Below are 18,827 nucleotides of genomic sequence, written 5' to 3'. Positions count from 1 at the left end.
GAACATGTACAGTGTGTATTTAAATCATGCAATTTAGTGATACAAAGCTGAATTTTCAGCATCATTACTCCAGTCTTCAGTGTTACATGATCCTTCAGAAATAATATGCTAATAATCTAATACATTCTAAAAAAAAAAAAAAAAAAATTTTTGGATTATTATCATTGTTAAAAAGAACAGCATTTATTTGAAATAAATCTTTTTTCAGGTCTTTACTGTCACTTCTGATCAATTGAATGCATCCTTGCTGAATAAAAGTGTTCATTTCTTTAAAAAAATAAAAACAAACTACTGACCCTAAAATACTTTAAAACCTTCTTACAAAAAGCACAGAGACACTGCACGCTTGTTTAAGGAAGAATCCGACAGAACAAGGAGACTCTGCCAACCCGCAGCAGCTCACGGAAGCTCCAGCTCTAAAAACTGGGGTCAGAGTCTCGAGTTTCCACTGATCAGGAGGTGAAGAGAGACTCCAGGACCGGCGCAATTTCCGAACTGAGACAGCATGTTCCTGTGGTCAGTGGAGCGCAGCTGTTCTCCCCGTCTTCTCTGTCATCAGTTCACCTGACTTACTTCAAAGTCCCAAGTGAAGAAATCTGCTGATTGTTTCACAATGTCATACTTGGAAACTTTCTTGAGGTTTCTAATGGGTAATATATATATATATGGATTGAAACTGAAAAATGTCTCAATTTATTGTCTATAGGTATATCTTAACCAAAATAGCCTCTGAAAAAGAAAAATATCTGGATTTACCCATATACAGGATATATATATTTATAATATATGACATTTGCCTCTGTGCAGTCTTCAAATGATGAAAGCAGCCTTATTCTCCATTCAAGGATTTGTTGGATAGTTGACTTCACACAGTGTGTATTTGTTGGCCTTGATCACTTGTTGTCATTTCCAGCTTGACTGAGGATGCTGAAATCAAACGTACGCGTTCCTCTCAAACTGCCTGCCAGAAAAGCTTTGGTCCGGAGGATCTTTCCGAGGAGTCGCGGGGTTCTTGCCCATCGCAGTGATCTTGGTTCTTTTTGATATGAAAGACGTGGCACCGTTGTAGGAGTATTCCCTGTCAGAGAGGGGAATGATTTCAAGACATTAGAACCAGTGTTGTTATTGTTAACTAAAACCAAAACTATATATAAAAAATGATCAAAAACTAATAGTAATTTGAAAAAAAGTATGAGTAAGCTGAAACACTAAAATTACTAAAACAGAAATTAAAAAACTAAACAAATTAAAGCTATATAGAAATATAATTAATAAAATAATAGCTACTTTATTATATAAATAATATAGAACAATACAGAAAAAAAATATTTGACATGTTTTTACATTGCCTTAACTCATCAAGATAAGTTAAGAAATTTTCACCTTTTTTATAAGTTATACAAGATTCAACTCGTTTTTAAAATCAGTTTAATGTTTAATTTAAGTTGAAATGACTTAAACATCCAAGTTAATTGCACTTAAAATTAAGGCAGCAACTTTTTTACAGTAGAACAACATTTACATTACAATTTTTTTGCACAACATTCTCTCAGACCATTAGAATAAAAAAAATAAAAAATAGTTCTCCCAAAATACTTATTTGAAAGTTATTTGAAATATCTATGTGCACAGAAGAAATAAATTTCATCAAATTATCATTTTTGGGTGAAGCATTCCTATTGACAATCTCATTGATTGATTGATTGATTGATTTTAAGAAACAGTTTGACAATCTTAGGTTAATCTTAAACAATAAAATGACTGTGAATGGATGGGCTATGTTTCAAAGAGGTGTATTTGACATGTAAACAGGGACATTCATTTGTTAATATTTTAGGATGCTGACATGAAAATTCCAAATGAAATTCCTTTTAAACCCTCCTAATGCATTATAAAAACTGTATACGCCTTTTTCATTCCAGGGTCTATTTGGACCCGGTGGAACGTAAGCTTGTAAAACAGTCATAACTTAATATTTTTCAACTAAAACCATACTGTATCAGTAACTTCTCATTATTGCACAAATGTTTTAGAGTTTTAAGTATTACCATGCTTTTACTTCATTTACCCCCTTTAAATTTTTTTTTATAAATTCTTTAAATATTTACAATTTTTCAAGAACTAGCAAAAACCAGTGAGATGCAAGAAAATATATATTTTAATCAATATTTATGGGAACATGTATTTGATATATTGTTAGATGAAATTTATAATATGAGAATTACCGGGATGAACTCCATTGACTTCAGTGGATTTAATTACATTTATTTGAAACTTTTTACTCATGACAGCTCAAAACTTAATTTATGAAACCTACATATATATACAGTATATATATATTAATTTTACTTGCCTACACTTTTACTTTCATATGAAAATAATGACGATAAACAGCTTGAATCTCCTTTTCACGCTGCAATGGTTCACCAATAGGTGGCAGCAAAGTGAAATATGGACTTTTTCTTTTCCAAACCCTCTTTCCTTTTTCAAATTTAGACCATTTGGTCTATGAAATTTTGCTCTACAAACACATTAATTTGTTTGACATTTTATTTCAATTTCAGGACTATTGTGTGTGCATGAGCGAGCAATGTTTATAAACAAAATGTATTTTTACAGAAGTAATTTTAGACAAATCTAACTAATAGATGTAAGAGAAAAGCCACAGTTCACTTTCGGGTCAAAATGGACCCGAACTTAAAAGGCCTAAAATTTTTGTTTAAATGGTTATATCTCTTACATTGTATGTTAAACAATTCTGGGGGGAAAAAGTGTGTGTATTTTGACCATCTTACTTACGGTCAAAATACACATCTACCATCTTCACTTACAAAATTTCATCTTCGTTCTAAAAACGATGGATTTTTTTTTCTATTTTTTATGTACCTCTTCTGAGTCAAGATGGACCCGAATGCAATAGGAGGTTTAAATATATATATATATATATATATATATATATATATATATATATATATTAGGACCCCTTTAAAACAGGCGAAACAGTTTGCATGTGGACAATCTAAGAATCAGACCTGATAATGAATCCCTCTGACATGGAGAAGCAAAAGATAAATCCTCCAAGAATGCTGAGAACTGATCCTGCCCAGCCAATGAACAGGGCCGCCCCGAGTTCAAACCTAAATCCAAACAGGCAAAACACTGGTGCTGGTAATAGGTGACGAGAAAGGAAGAATGTTACAATGGGATGCTATTGCTTACTTCTGTTTCACAAATAAGGGGTCAAAAAACTCTGACGTGATCCGGTGTGCGTAGAGAGAACAGGCGGTCAAAGAGCAGATTCCTGCACAGAGGATGGGTGTATAGTTACAGGACACTCTCATTCTGAAAAGTGGGAATTGCAAATGCTTTAGAAAAGAAACCATGACGTATAGGCGACATTTACCACTGAGAATAAAGTGCAGTCCACATAGGCAGGTGATCCTGGCTTTGGTGGTCTCTGATCCCCCTATTTTAGTACACTTCATGCCCACTAGCGCCAGGATAGCTCCAAAAAATCCCAGGCACACAGCTGAGATCATCAGTCCACGACACACCTGGATATAAGCTGCAGGAACAGCAGAAGCAGAAGCAATATATATATCAGGGAAAAATTTATTATACAATCACTGGGATAAACAGGAAGATTTTTTTTTTTCTGCTTGCCTGGTCGGGCCAGTAGATCAGATTTCTGCTTGCACTAACATTTTCACTGGTGCCAACACACAAAAAAAATGATATGTTATACAGTTACTGAAAATGTATCATTTAAATTTATAATTTAACATAATTAATTATTTACTTGCCTATATTTCTGCTTATTTGGTTTTTAATACAAATAAAATCGAGTTTTATTTACTTTATTTCTTCTGTTCTGATTATTTTATGATTTTTTAAAATCCTTTTAATGTAAAGCACAATAAATTGTGTGTCTGTGTGTGTGTGTGTATATATATATATATATATATATATATATATATATATATATGCAATAACTGAATTATTACAATTATTGTAAATTATTAGAAAATGTATTTGAAACCTTTTATTATTATTATTAATTATTTATAAAAAAAATATTTTAAGTTTTCTTTACAGAGAAAATCTACAATAAAAGCTAAAGGTAAAAGTCATACTAAATAGGTATAAAATCATAAACTTGGTCTGGAAAATGATGGAATACATCTACACTAAACACTACAGTTCGGTTTATTATTTTCAACCCATTCTTACTGATGCTACCAAGACTAACACAAGTCATTCTTGCAACTTCGATAACACCTCATCTATGTTATGATGTCACTGATACTCCCAGTAATGTACATCGAAAATGGGCCTCACACCTTAGCAACCACATAGCAACATGCTAACAATCCCTCAGGGTGCGACTCAATCCGCTCCCCAGCTCGTGAATCAGCATATCGTGTCCACGAATCCGGGCACTGGTAAGGACCCTGCTTCACTACGCACTGGGACAGTGATTACTCAATTTCCAGCGACATGTTACCGCTGGTATAAATCGACACCTAGCAGGACCTTTATATTTTTGATTAAAACGCTGTATAAACACATTGTTCTGTAACATATGTGTTCACTAGTGATTTATGCTGACATACAATAAAAAGAGGTTTGTCTTTTCAAATCTTCTATCACGTGTCATTATATTCATTGAGTTGGCTCGCGCGCTTCGTGCTTCAGAAATGTGACATAATTTCCGGTAAGGGAACCGATGCCGTGATTTCACGGGGCATTGTGGGATTTGTTTAGGGAGCGAACGTTCTTGTGCACTGGAAGGATTTCGCGATTCAGAAAGCCCTTAAAATGACCGATTCCCTGATCAGTGCCCTGACTACTGAACTAGATAAAGACGCACCCTCAGAACACCTTAGCAAGCATACAGAGACGACATGACGATCTCCCTCAACACATGCAGCATCTTTCATTAAACTCTCCAGCTAGCCGTCAAAGCGGTCACATCACAAATATGCAGTGCCTCAAACAAGCCAATTATGCATTAAACATTCAATACATGACCTATTTAACCATCTGCTTTTGCACGGCAGCCTGAGGGAACTGTGTCTGTGTGCTTTCTCCTGTTTGTGGGTGTGCCATCCAGACATAATTAAGCTAAACTGTGGTTATTATAAACATATTTTTCTACTTGCCTTAGTACATTCCTGCAGGTTGTAACAGAAGTAGCGAGTCGGAAATATAAAGTTTGAGACAAGCAGATCCTTTTGTGTCTCTTTTTACCTCCAGAGAGCTCAAATTATTGCATTCTTAAACTGGTGTCAGCATCATGTTAAATGCATTAAGCACAATCATAACACAATAAACTCCCTGTTTAAATGGTCAAGTGATTGGTTTGGCTTCAGTTTGTTTGTGTTGTGGAAGTTTCTGGCTAAAGCAGCATTAGGGCAATCCAACACCATGCTACTCTTTTTCCGAACAATTAGACACCTGGATCTTCTGGGAGAAGGGAAAGGGACCAATAACTCACAAACACATTCAGACCATTCATTCAGGCAAGAAATAAAAAGTCAAGAAAAGTCAAGAAAAGTAAGTAATAAAGTACCATCCAGTGCGAGCATTGAAGGAAAGTCCTTGCAGTTGGAGACTCCGGTTGAATCCGTAACACACGTCTTCCAGAGATTGGACCAAAACGTTGCCGTGGTGATGACCGTCCCATCCACTGACGACACTTTCCAGTAGTCAGTTGGGATTGTGGAGGAGATCAGAATCCATCCAGATATGGTGAAAAGGAAGGCAATAATCTCGGTTCCCATATTACCCATTTCCCAATGTTCTGTTAAAGTTAAATGCAGAGAAGAGTCCGGTCTCAGCAGTTCATCCGTAAGGGGTTCTGAGTCTGGACTGAACCGTTTGTTGACGGGTCTCCCCCCAATGCTGCTTTATATTCAGCAGGGAGGGCTCTGGCTACTAACCTTTTCAACAGCTGACCAATAGCTTTTTGTTTTCACATTAACTACCCACGACACCACACACACTCGCATGCACACACACCCACCCAAACATCACTCTGCAAGAATCATTTTAAGAGAGTCTGCAAAGATGCTGGAGGTCAGGAGGTGAGTACATAAAAGATGGGTGTTATTGGAAGGGCCTGAAAAGTCAATGCTTCCAGCGGATATTGATGAAAAATGTTCAGATAAGGGTCTGATGTGAGAGATAGGACTTTAAAGTCTGTCATTTTGTATTTAGGATTCATTTGGACCAGCGCGAGAACAAACCTCTCGCGGAAGCTCAAACGCGCTGTGTAACACGAGAATGAACCTCATTGGTTCTCGCACGTCAAGCGAACATGCATGAGCTTCTGATGTGTGAGCTGATGAATGTTTACATGTGAATAAAATCCTAAATTCAATCTATTCATCATATAAAGTGATTCAGTCTCTTCAGAAAATTTGGACTAAACCGCTCAATTCATTTGGATTAATTTTACGATCTCTTCTATATAGATACTGTTTATCTACTGTATATGTAGATATACACATGTACACTTTTGTGTGAACTAACTTATTTTTATATTTTAGTTTTCATTTCAGCTAAACTTTTAGTAAATTGTTTTTTTTTATGTTTACATTTTTTATTACGATGATTTTATTTCAGTCTTAATTTTAATTATTTTAGCATATCAAGTTAAACTGTATGAAAATAAAATAAGTTTACGGTCAAGTTTTTAAAAAATGTTTCTTATTTAAGTTGATGTTTATTATCAAAAATGTTTTTATGGTTTCAGTTTAACTATAACAACCAAGATTTGGACCAAGGTTGAGGTTTTAATCTGAGGTTTCGTTGCCATCTAGAGGTACTGTAAGAATTTGGGTGAATCCTGTGTGGTATGAGAATGAATCAAAAACGATGTATCGTTATATAAGCACCAGTTTTATCTTTCATTGCAATTCATGTTTTTGCATTGGTCCTGCAATTATGTTTTTATGTGTTAAAAAGTGTGTCAAAACTCGTAGGAGAGAGTGCATGTAAAATATCCACACTGTCTAGAATTTCAGTCATGGTTCCTGTGTGAACACTACACCTTGAGCTTAAAATAACAGATCTTCACTTTTCTAAAATGTCACTGGTGTTTTACTGCTGTTTAATAAAAAAGGAGCATTTGGCAAGAATACTGAAATGGTAAATGTGTTTGTATGTGGGAGTTGGAGAGCATGTTTGTGTAACCAGGAGGCTCCAGTTAGCAGAGGTCAAATGGGTCTTCCTGCCTGTTCTCAGGCTCAGATCCTGTTAAAGGTTTTCCCTCAGTCCCCCAGAGGGAGTTACAAAACATAACCTGACCTGACCAAAACAGTGAGGCTTCTTCAGTCAACAGCTGCTCGGCTCAGCCAAGAACACATAAATTACAATTATATAATGTTTGAAGGTATATCAGTTACATTGGTCATTTCATTTAATAACTTATTAGTTCAACAAAACAACAGTGTTATTTCGGGAATGTAATAAAACCTTTACAAAATAAATAGGCTACAAAAATTACCAAACTGGATTAGATAATTTCTGAAGTAACTGTAAAAAGTAATGTGGTTTCAGGAAACGAGGCTGTGTTCAATAATAACTATCACAAAATGTTCCAAATGTTCAAAACAGGCGAAATATCTATATATTTTTACCTGATCTCAGATGATCAGTTTTATTATTTTAAAGGGTTAGTTCACCCAAAAATGAAAATTCTGTCAGTAGTTACTCACCCTCATGTTGTTCCAACCCCGTAAGACTTTCGTTCATCTTCGGAACACACATTAAGATATTTTTGATGAAATCTGAGAGCTGGATCACTCCTCCTGCAGGCTTATGGACACTATAACTTGCTGGCCCAGAAAATGTAGGCTATTAAAGACATCGTTAATATAATTGACTCCAGTGGCTCAATCTTAAGTTTATAAAGCGACGAGAATACTTTTTGTGCGCAAAAACAAACAAAAATAACGACTTTATTCCACTTTTCATTTCCTTCTCTCTGGGCCTCGAGTCCTTACACGTAGTGTAATAGCGTAGCGCATCTGTGTTGCACGTCACCACGTAGGCTCACTATTGGCCGACGCGGGTCATGTGTGTGATACTGCTGAATAATAGAAAATAGAATAATAGAAACAAAATGTATTAGCCTTTTTACCCATTATTATCAATCTAAATTAATCTCATTTTTAATTTAACTTAATTTCGTTTTTCTTTATTTAAATTTCGTTTTTCTTTATTTAAATCTACCCTTTACTGTGTCAGTAATTTGTTAGTCAGAAAAATTTTAGACTACCTTAAAAATATTGCTTAATTTAACAGACCTGTGTGTGTGTGCGTTTTATATCACTAGTGCAGTGTCCGTTTTCGGAGCATATAAGCCCTGCCCGTTTGAGGTGCGCCGCTTCCCGCTCGCGCTGTTCTGTAGTTTAGTTTACTAAAAGTTTATTAATTCTGAATGTGTTGCGTCTCACGTGTCCATATATATTGCACCAAATGCGACACTGCACTCCCTTGTGAAGTCGATTGGATGAACGGTTGTCGAAATAATCAAAATGCAAACGGACATACAGACACATAGAGATTCCTGCCTTTATTAGAGAGAAGAATATGTTCAGCACCCTCTCTCCGAAGCTTCGAATATTCGATGTTCATTACTACCGAAGCTTCGAAGCTCAAAAAATGGTATTTGGACCAGCCCTACTTTTTTAGGTACCCTTTGTTAGCACCGAGTTGGACCCCCTTTTGCAACTATTTTGGTATTTTTTTCCTACTATGGAAGTCAATGGGTGCCGTCAACTCTCTGGTTACCAACATTTTTTAAAACATCTTCTTTTGTGCTCAGCAGAAGAAAGAAACTCATACAGGTTTGGAACAACTTAAGGGTGATTAAATGATGACAATATTTTCATTTTTCTGTGAACAATCCCTTCAAAAAAGAAAAAAAGGTCAGAGGAATATCACTGGAAAAAGAAAGGGTTATGATCAGGCAAAAGTTTTAGGACCCGCATTAATAATTGAAAAGTTTTCCAGCGCTGGAGAGAGAGTAGCGGGAAGCAACACGCCCACATATAGTGCGTGTGTTGAAGCCACATGTACTATATGTGGCCCGGATCTGGGACGACACTATGTTGCTGTCTGGGATGAAGGGAGGGGTATGTTTGTTTGGGTTGATTTTAAGTATCAACAGTGTTCAGCAATGACCCTTTAGGGCACAGGTGTCAAACTCAGTTCCTGGAGGGCCACAGCCCTACAGAGTTTTGTTCCAACCCTGCTTCAACACACACACACCTGCAGTTTTCAAATAAGCCTGAAGGACTTGAGCTGATCAGGTGTGTTTAATTAGGGCTGAAGCGAAACTCTGCAGGGCTGTGGCCCTCCAGGAACTGAGTTCGACACCCCTGCTTTAGGGTATAGGTGGGCAAATCCGGACACAGCCCGTGTCTACGTTCCTAAATGTGTAGAGTTGCTACAATGTGATTGGCTGATTAGATATTTGTGTTAATGAGCAGTTGAACAGGTGTGCTTAATAATGTGGCCAGTGAGTGAAGATCAGTTAAGCAACTAAATAAAATACAAAATTACTAACAACTTCTTTTCCCCTGAACATGTTAGAGAGACATTCTCTCTTGTGCCCGTGAGGATGGATGACTCAAAACAGCCAGTAATTGTTTTTGAGGAGAGCTGTTGCTGAGTGATACAAGGTCAGCGAGAACGTCAAACCAAAATATCTGCCGTCATAACAACCATGTAGATTCCCTCGAGGAGCTCTGTATTGAGCCAAATTAAACACATGTATCACTTCCAATGTGCAATTACACTGTTGCAAATTACATGTGTGAAATTAATCTTGCCATATGAAAGGGAGAATGTGGCACTTTTATGATTGCGGAGTAATTTAGATGGGGTATTCATCTTCAGGAAGCTGAAAGATCACAAACCTGACATCATCATGACACAACAATATGACTTCTTAGAAAAATGTGAAAGAATCAAATGAGTCACACAAAACTAGTAAATACTTGCATGCCAGACAGCGTAGAGTACCCTCAAGTTAACTAAGATTTACCCTTGAAAAATGACAGAACGGTTTATCAGAATGACTTCAGGATGATAGCATTCCCGGGAAAGTTGACTGAACATGTCTGTACATGTTTAAGAGCAATGCACCACTAACTGTATTTACACCACACAAATTTGAGTTACATAACCCTGAAGAATATAATTTACGATACTCAAACTGAGCAAAGGTTAATAGTTGGCCACTTTCAGCACTGCCTTTGGAGTAAAGTTTACATATAAAACATTAAGCAAAGTAACAATGACTTAACAAGTTAGGCTTTACAGAGCATGGCATGGAAGTCAATCATTCCTAATGTGCAGTTCTGGCTCAGTTCAGGGCCTCCTTTCTCACGTGTGTGTGTGAGTGTGTGTGGGTCTGTGTCTGTCAGCATTACCTTTATCAGTGTAGTGGCCACCTGCCCTGTATCATTATGGGTCTCTCATCTTCTGTTGTTTCAGTGCTTTATCTATATCGGAAATCCAAGAGAGATACAGAGAGAGATGAAGGAAGAGAGAGATTGAACATACATACAGTGTGTTTCTCAAAAAGGAATGAGATTGATTTGTGATTGAGTTACAATGTAGGCTACTTCTCGTTGGTCTTGATTTAATGTTTTATACTTTTACCTATTGTGCAAAAAATGATTTATGTTTTTGAACATAAATGTGTGACGGTAGTGTGTGTAAACAATAGGGCTGTCACTTTTGAGAAAAAATCCTGTTCGATTTTTGAGACGAAAGTGTTCATTGAATCGATTGTAAAATTGATTTTCCATGTCTAAAGACGTTTCCATTTTAAACGCCAAATATGGTCAAATCCACAGACAACTAACAGGCATTAGGACGAATGTTAAAAGGGCGCTTGAGACGTGCACAAGTCAGCAAATATTCCTGATGATTTATTGGCGTGAAGTTTCGTGCACAATGAAAAACAGGAGTGCAACATTCTTGAAAAACAATAAGCTGAGTGGACTGCCATAACATCAGTGAAAAATATTACTGCAGTCTTCAACATGGCTGTGTTTACAACATTTTTGTAGTAAAAAGAGAAACATTATGCATAAGTATCATTTGCTGTTATGTGTGTTTGTCAGAGCCTGCAGTTGCTGTGTGACACACGTTCGCTGCGGGCGTATCGTGACGAGCTGGACACGCTCCGAGAAAACCTAGTTCACAACCACCCTATAATGGTAAAAAAATCCACCCATTCCTCTTTTTTAATCCCCATAAATCATAAGCAGTGTCTCAGAACAAACAGATTGCAGATTGTAGCGTTTATGATGTCACAAATGATTAGGCTCCGCCCACGACTGCTGACCCAGCCCTGAGTGAGCAGTACACAGTCCGCCATGTTTATCTCCTCACCATACCATTTAACAGCAGCATTCAAGTATAAGAGATTTATTCTTATTAATGCTACTAAGTTATTCAGTGAAGAGCAGTGAGTGATTTTCTGTTTTTCTTTTGTTGCTTGATTCAAATTAAAAGCATATAAAAAATCAGAACAGATGTTTTAGCTTCTGGCAGAGTATTGGAGGCACGAGCTGTACAGGCTCCGCCCTCTTCTGGAAAGCGGGGCAGGGAGCAACAGCGGATCATTTGCATTAAGGACACATGCATGAAAACAGCATGTTTTTCCTTTCACTCATTTACAACATGGTATAATAAATAATCTGTTGGGTATTTTGAGCTAAAACTTTACAAACACATTCTTGGGACACCTGAAACTTATTTACCTCCACTTATAAAAAGGGGGCATAATAGGTCAGCTTTAAAATTCAAAGTTTAGTGAACAAAACGTTCTTTTGAATTCTTTAAGAATCGCTCGACCTTGTTCACAAACAAATCTTTTTATTTTTATATTTTGGGGATATTTAATTTTAATTTTATCAATCAATAAATTCTATTAGAAACAAACCTAGTTGTATTATTTTAATTTAATACTGTGAAGCTGCTTTGATACAATCTGTATTGTGAAAAGCGCTATACAAATACACTTGACTTGACTTGATTTTTAAAGACTAATTTTGGTGTGTTCGCGAAGAATTGGAATAGTCAGATGGAACTGTGTATGATACTTTTATTGTTTTATACTTGTATCCCTATAGGCTATTTATTGTAAATGTATGGAATGGAAAAGAACAACCAGTAGCTACATTATTCAAAATGTATCCATTTGTGTTTCATAGAAGACAAAAAAATAATATGGGTTTGGAACAACATGAGGAAGAGTAAATGATTTTCATTTTTGAAACATTCTATATGTTAAAAAGACTAGATTTGTTGTGTAACTTTTTGTTTTCCTCTGTTTAGACACTCTAATTAAATATGATTGCTTCCAGCACACTGCATGAGTGGGTTGTGTATGCAGAGCTAATAAAGAACAGATGGTAGACAAGAAGCCTCCCCATCCGAAGCACTACAATAACACAATCAAAGCTACAAATGTAGCTACATCTCTTGCTTAAATTGCTTAAAAAGAGTAATAAAACATAAAATTGAATCCTTCACAAATTGCACCTCACAGCAATTTTCTGAAAATCTGCTGTTTCCTCGTGACTTCGTTTACCGTTGATCTCAAACTCCCGATCGTCCTCAAAGATAATGTACAAATCCTACTACGGTGAAGGACCAGGTTTGGGGTCATGAATATTAATTAGGTGACGTTCGACCAGTTGGTCTGATTGGTCGCAAAGTCAAGGATAGTATGTGATCGCCGTTGGTGCCTGAATATTCATTGGGAGGGTGACCAAGCAACGTAGGTATGCTTTAATTAATATTCATGAGATAGTTATTCACCATAGTGGGATTTGTAATCTTGTCACTGTCAGATAAATTAGTTTGATCAGTGTGAAAAACAAAAAACATATATGTAAACGCCTTTCCTATTAGCACCCTGAGAGCCAATCAGAGTGAACTAAGCTGCTAAAGCGGGGGCGGGCGCTTGTGTTACAGAAGGAAATGAAGGGTTTACCTCCTCCCTGCTTTACCCGACGTTGACATGTGCGTGTTAGAAAGTTACACAACAGTTTATAAAATAAATGTCTCGGACCGGTCGCAGGTTATGCGTGGAGTACCAGTGTTCAGCTGAACTGCAGGGAGGATGGCTAACGACATGGAGCCAATAAACAAAGATGCGAAAAGCAACCCGGCCGCAACAGCTAATCTCTTCTCACAGATATTTTTCTGGTAACGTTAAACCTTTACGAATCTATACAGGAGAGAAAGAGAGGGACAGATGATCAGTTTATAAGCTATTTTGTGTTTTCTGTCGTGAAATTTAAAGCCTTGAAAAGAGAATTCAAGCTTTGTGGTTATTGTTTCCTTATGTGTATTATCTCAAACTAAAGATATTATTAGTTCAACCTTAGCTATTAAAGCTTTTTAGACTGATGATAAAATTCAGTGAACTTTGTGTTCATGTTGGTTCAAAGCATTTCTGAAAACGTTTATAATTACTTACACACATACACACACACACATATATATAAAATGTATACTTGTACGATATCAGGGCGAAAACAAATGACCTGTTTGTTGGTTATACCAGAACCAGAATGACTTTGAATTGTTGGATGAAAGTCTTTCAAATAATATTTTAAAGTAGAATTTCTCGACTGTTTTTTTTAAAGAAAAGAAATAATTAAATTAAAGTTTCAAACAAAAAAGTATGCCTTTTAATTGGATTTTCTTTGAATAGTTACACCAGCTTTGGTAGGCATTTTTATTAATCAGAAAATATTTTAAATGGACTTTTAGAAATTTAAATCAGGTTTACTTATCATTATGAGTCACATTTTAGTACTGTTATTCTGTATTATTTTAACTTAATAGCCTAGATCTGAAAAAATGAAGCGTCATTAGCCGTTTGGCTGTAATGTCAGTCAGAGTGTTTTTTAGGCTTTGCTTTCAGACCCTTAACTCTCAGGAACACTCTTTGCAAAGCTGATAGAGGAGAACATCTGTTACTGTCGTTTTAAAGAGGTTACCTACCTGCGTTGGTGTTGGTTTTGTTTAATTACTGCTTTCACTGTCATGAAACATGTGGTTTGTGCACTTTAGGCACCTGTCATCATCACTCATCAATAATTTAGCATCCTTTTTCATACACCTTTAAAGCATTCTTTTGACCAAATCCTTTTTTCTCTTCTCAATCAGCTGGCTGAACCCTCTATTCCGTATCGGATCTAAGAGAAGACTTGAAGAAGATGACATGTATAAAGTGCTTCCGGAGGACGGGTCCAAGAGACTTGGGGAGAAACTGCAGAGGTGAGTGAGCCGCTGGGAATAAACCGATTAAACAACAGGCTGTTCTCAAACAAACCCTCAGAAGACTTATAGTGAAATATGAGAACAGAGGCTGGTGCGGTTCCCATTAGATGTTGGAAAGGTGATGCTCCCACTGTTTGTGCATTGAGTGCATTATGCAATGTTGAGTTTTTGTGAAAGTCATTCACACATTAATGCAAATTGAAATTAAAAAATAATTAGTTTAGGCTGGTTTAGTACTCCTAGAAGCAGCTGTGGGTGGGCACATGGCTTAGTGGATTAAGATCTGGCCTGGTAACCCAGGAAACCGTAGGTTCAAAATCCTCAAGGAATACCACAACTGTGCTTTGGAACAGGTTGCTATGGAAGGCTGTCACTGTTGGCAAAAAAGTTTCCTTGGATAATCGGCCAGGTGAAAATGTCAGATCACTTAGAAAAGCGATAGAACACCCTTTCTCAAGCCACATGATTTGATGATCATTCGTGTTTGTGGCACAAAATGTGTGGGACAAGTTAAGTTACACATTTAAATTTAGTATTTAGGGTTAGGATTTTTTTAAGAGGCAATATTATGCCTTTTTACAAAGTCTGGGCTTTGTTTTTGGGGTCTACTGGAGTAGTTTTTCATTCTTGAATGTTCAAAAACCTTATTTTTCACATATTTTAAACTCTAGCAGCACCTCTCTTTCCTGCCTGTCAGTTACGCTCTGGTTATACCAAAACATCTAGATCTCAAACAGATTCATTAAAAGAAGTTATTACTTCACTAAGTGCGTGAAACCATTAACCAACGTGGTTGAACTACTAATTTGCGACAGTATGGTTTTGGGAAACAGTCGTGACTAGCTAATTGATTTCTTCAACGATGCATCAAACTATGTTAGTGAAGCAGCGAGTTACGTCGTTGTACGGGAAACGCACCCCTATTTAGTTCCTGTCTGTATGAAGCCCCTCCTTCCGAAAAGCACAATGTGCTCTGATTGGGCAGCTGGATCATTGTGTTGTTTCAGATATGCCTCACCCCTTACCATAACCACGAGATCCAACGCACTAATAAAGCAACTCAACCAGACATTGTCCCTCTTTTTTTCCCGTACACATTGGCGGGGATCATTTAAAAGAGGGATTTTGTGATGTGTTTGTTCCCAAAAGAAAACTCAAGACTACAATGGAGGTGTTTCAGGGAGTTCAGAAACAGTGCTGATTGATAAAGAGAATGACACCCTTTGGTGTAACTTTGTGCTTTGTACATTTTCAGACCTATTTCATGCTCAAACAGCAGCATCGCACACTAAAGAAGGTTGAACATGCAAAAAAAGCGTAATAGGTCCTCTTTAAGCAACTCTCATAATCTGTGGAGCCACAACAGAAGGGCACATAATTTGGAAGGTTTTGCTGTTGCTATTGCTGGAGCGAAACTCTTGGCAGAGGATACAGAGAGCAGGACGCGAGGTTAACAGTCTGTCTGGTTTTCCTACTCGCTTTTGTTTTATAGTGTTCAGGAAGAACCTACTCTGAAGCTACAGGCTACTCATAATACACTCATAATGAAAAGTAGTGCAACAGAAGTTAAGCTACTCATTTGAAAAAGTAGCTACAACAACAAGCAGCTAATACAAAGTTGTTTACTACATTAAAGCTATAGCTTTTTCTAACATAATTATAGTACATATACATTCATACATATTATATATATATATATTATCAGGGCTCGACAATAAGGACTGCCCGATGGCCCGGGGTCGGCATGAAAGACGCTCGCGACAGTTGAAAGGACATTGTCATGAAAATGTATCATTTGCATGTGTGTCTTGCCAATTTAAACCTAAAAGTGATTTTAAACCATTCAAGTGCAAGAAGACGTGAAAGGGAACTCAATTCAGTATTCAACCAGAGAAGTAATTATCGGGCACAAACAAAGAGTATTAATTAAACAGTGAGTGCTAAACTAGAAACCACCATATTGTATATAACCTACGTAAAAAATAATAATGAATAGCAGCATTTGAATAAATATATTACTTTGTAAAATAATTGTAATGTTCTTTTATATATTATTGCAAAAAAGGTGTAAAATGCTTTTATCTAATACTGATTTAATGCTCTTGAGGTGACTGTGCATCTTATTTGACCATGAAGTCAACGTGAAATCAGACATTAGTATTACTGTAACTTATATACAATGTCCTCGTCTTATTGCAAGCAATTCGTCAGTCTTTGTAAACCTTAATTCAAATACAACTAATCCACCTCTGAAACATCTTTCCTTTTTTGCTTTTATGAAATGCAGCCATTTCATAACTTCTCATTACATTACATTTGTGCATTTGGTAGACACTTTTATCTGAAAGCGACTTAAGCTTATATTTGGACTAAACCGCTCAATATGGATTTGTTTTATGATCTCTTTATTAACTTTTTGAAGAATCAAAGTGATAGTTGCGTAGCTGTCAATGGAGGGACAGAAATCTCTCAGATTTCATCAAAAAGATCTTCATTTGTGTTCCAAAGATGAACGAAAGTCTTACGGGTAAATGATGACAGAATTTTAATTTTTGGGTGAACAGTCCCTTTAAACTACATTCAAGGTAAACATTTTTATCAGTTCATGTATTCCCTGGGAGTCAACCCCATGTCTGGTTTGCCTACGTTCTGGTATCGAATGGCCCCTTTTCACCATCCAGTAAATTAAATTCCCTATTACTTATCCAGTGTCATGTTTTATCTTATCAGGGTTTTTTTGCTCATTGAATATCCTGTTACATTCAGAAATATGTCACATTACAGAAGTAAAATGGGTTGCGTAAAATTCAAGTTTTCATGGATATTTGTTACTGTGCAATCCAAGATTTCATGGTTGTTATTTTGTTCTTTTAGTCTTGATTTTACTAATTGTTCACACAGCAAATAACACTCACTGTAACATAAAGATCACTGCTCACCCATTATGATTTAATCTATCATGTTAGTGAAGGTTTTTCTTCACCTTGTCCTTGAGGTTTTATTACGCAAGAACAGATAAGCAGATGCAGGATTTGCTGACCCTTTGTACAGAAGTCAAAACCACTAACAATCAGCAGTCTCCCACAAAGTTCCCATATAATCATATTCTCCAGCCGTGAAAGCATTGAAATGAATGACGATGAACACAATCCCATCGTTCATTAAAAAGCACCTCCACACACAGCGTTTCTCTAGCCTCTAATCATGCACTTTAAAATGGATCATTGCTGGTTCGTTTAGCACAGAGCTCTGGGCTACGACACTAATTAGTGAAGCTTTTGTTGCGATCAGCAGCAGGGAGCCGTGGCGTAAACACAAATGTTCTGCCTTGAAGTAAACTGTTATTTGCAGATGTAGAATTTACTGCCGGACGTTGCTGCTGGAAAACATCAACTGAAGAGTCTCAGCAGCTGTTTTGAAGGAGCGCTTTAGTAGTTTTCCTGATTTGGCTAGAAATGCTGTAGTTTCTGCTCAGGATTTGTTTCTTATGTTCTTTGGATTTTGTTGCTCATGATGTTTTTCATGTGGCCTGTATGCTACAGTACATATATCATGTTGCCCACATGAAATGTACAACATACACCCATCTTATGTTACCTGTTCACCGGGTGGCCCTTGTGGTCCAGGACTGGATCTGCATTTTTTTCTATTAAGCTGAGAAATAAAGAATCAAGATGTTTAATGTTTGTGGACAAGGAGTGAACAAGTTTATATGTTGAAGTAATCATATCGTTATTGTATGTGAGATGACATAATGTAGGTAATAAAGGAGAATTATAATTCTCAGATTGTTTTATGATATCCTCATCTCTCTCTCTCTCTCTCTCTCTCTCTCTCTCTCTCTCTCTCTCTCTCTCTCTCTCTCTCTCTCTCTCTCTCTCTCTCTCTCTCTCTCTCTCTCTCTCTCTCTCTCTGTCTCTCTCTGTCTCTCTCTCTCTCAACCTTATTAATTTAGCCTTCCTCATCTTTTTCTTTTTCCAAACAGTTGCTGGGACCAAGAAGTGGAGAAAGCAACCAAAGAACTCAGGAAACCCAAACTTACCAAAGCCATTATCAGGTGCTACTGGAAATCTTATGCAGTACTGGGAGTCTTCACTCTTATAGAGGTACGTTTTGATCTGGGACTTTGCATGATGTTCTTTTTGTAAATGGTGCACAAGGTAAAGGCAGTAAACCCCCGCTCTAGTTAACTACTAGTCTGGTGTGTATACACACTACATTTAGTTTAATTTTTAAACCAAGTCCGCTGGCTGTCAAATGTCAGAGCGCATCTTCTGTTGATGATTCACCGTCTTGCTGTGAGTCACCTGAAGTGCATCACACAGGAGTCAGTTTTAAGAGTGTTTATAGAAGATCGAGTTGAAGTACATCCATGAGATCCGAGAAAGAGTGGTCAGACATCCAGGGTTTTTTCACTATTGCTTGTAATTAGATTCTTTGTCCTTATTTTATCAGTCTGTTTACTTGTCTTCAGTAAGCTTAACAGTTTTTTTTTTTTTTACTTG

The 18,827-nt window shown here is 36.8% G+C and overlaps 2 protein-coding genes across 2 annotated transcripts in view; one reads left to right on the top strand and one right to left on the bottom strand.

Moving 5' to 3' along the window:
• Positions 1 to 5,900, bottom strand: cldn10a (claudin 10a). Its single transcript, XM_081380607.1, has 5 exons — positions 5,573 to 5,900; positions 3,404 to 3,565; positions 3,220 to 3,301; positions 3,033 to 3,137; positions 1 to 1,078 (listed from the first exon to the last, which is right to left on the bottom strand). Exons 1-5 carry the CDS (start codon positions 5,790 to 5,792, stop codon positions 934 to 936), a joined length of 714 nt encoding a protein of 237 aa, XP_081236733.1. The 5' UTR covers positions 5,793 to 5,900; the 3' UTR covers positions 1 to 933.
• Positions 5,901 to 12,996: 7,096 nt separating this feature from the next.
• abcc4 (ATP binding cassette subfamily C member 4 (PEL blood group)) overlaps positions 12,997 to 18,827 on the top strand; it is a 41,834-nt gene continuing 36,003 nt past the window's right edge. Inside the window, exons 1-3 of the mRNA XM_081380107.1 lie at positions 12,997 to 13,239; positions 14,209 to 14,319; positions 18,308 to 18,428. Of these exons, the coding sequence (XP_081236233.1) occupies positions 13,154 to 13,239; positions 14,209 to 14,319; positions 18,308 to 18,428 (318 nt within the window). The 5' untranslated portion in view covers positions 12,997 to 13,153. The remainder of the gene's footprint in view (positions 13,240 to 14,208; positions 14,320 to 18,307; positions 18,429 to 18,827) is intronic.

This window comes from Scardinius erythrophthalmus, assembly GCF_964197995.2.
Source record: "Scardinius erythrophthalmus genome assembly, chromosome: 12".
Taxonomy (NCBI): Eukaryota; Metazoa; Chordata; class Actinopteri; order Cypriniformes; family Leuciscidae; genus Scardinius; species Scardinius erythrophthalmus.
The sequence above is the reverse complement of the archived record's forward strand: the minus strand, read 5'-3'. Positions and strand labels throughout refer to the sequence as shown.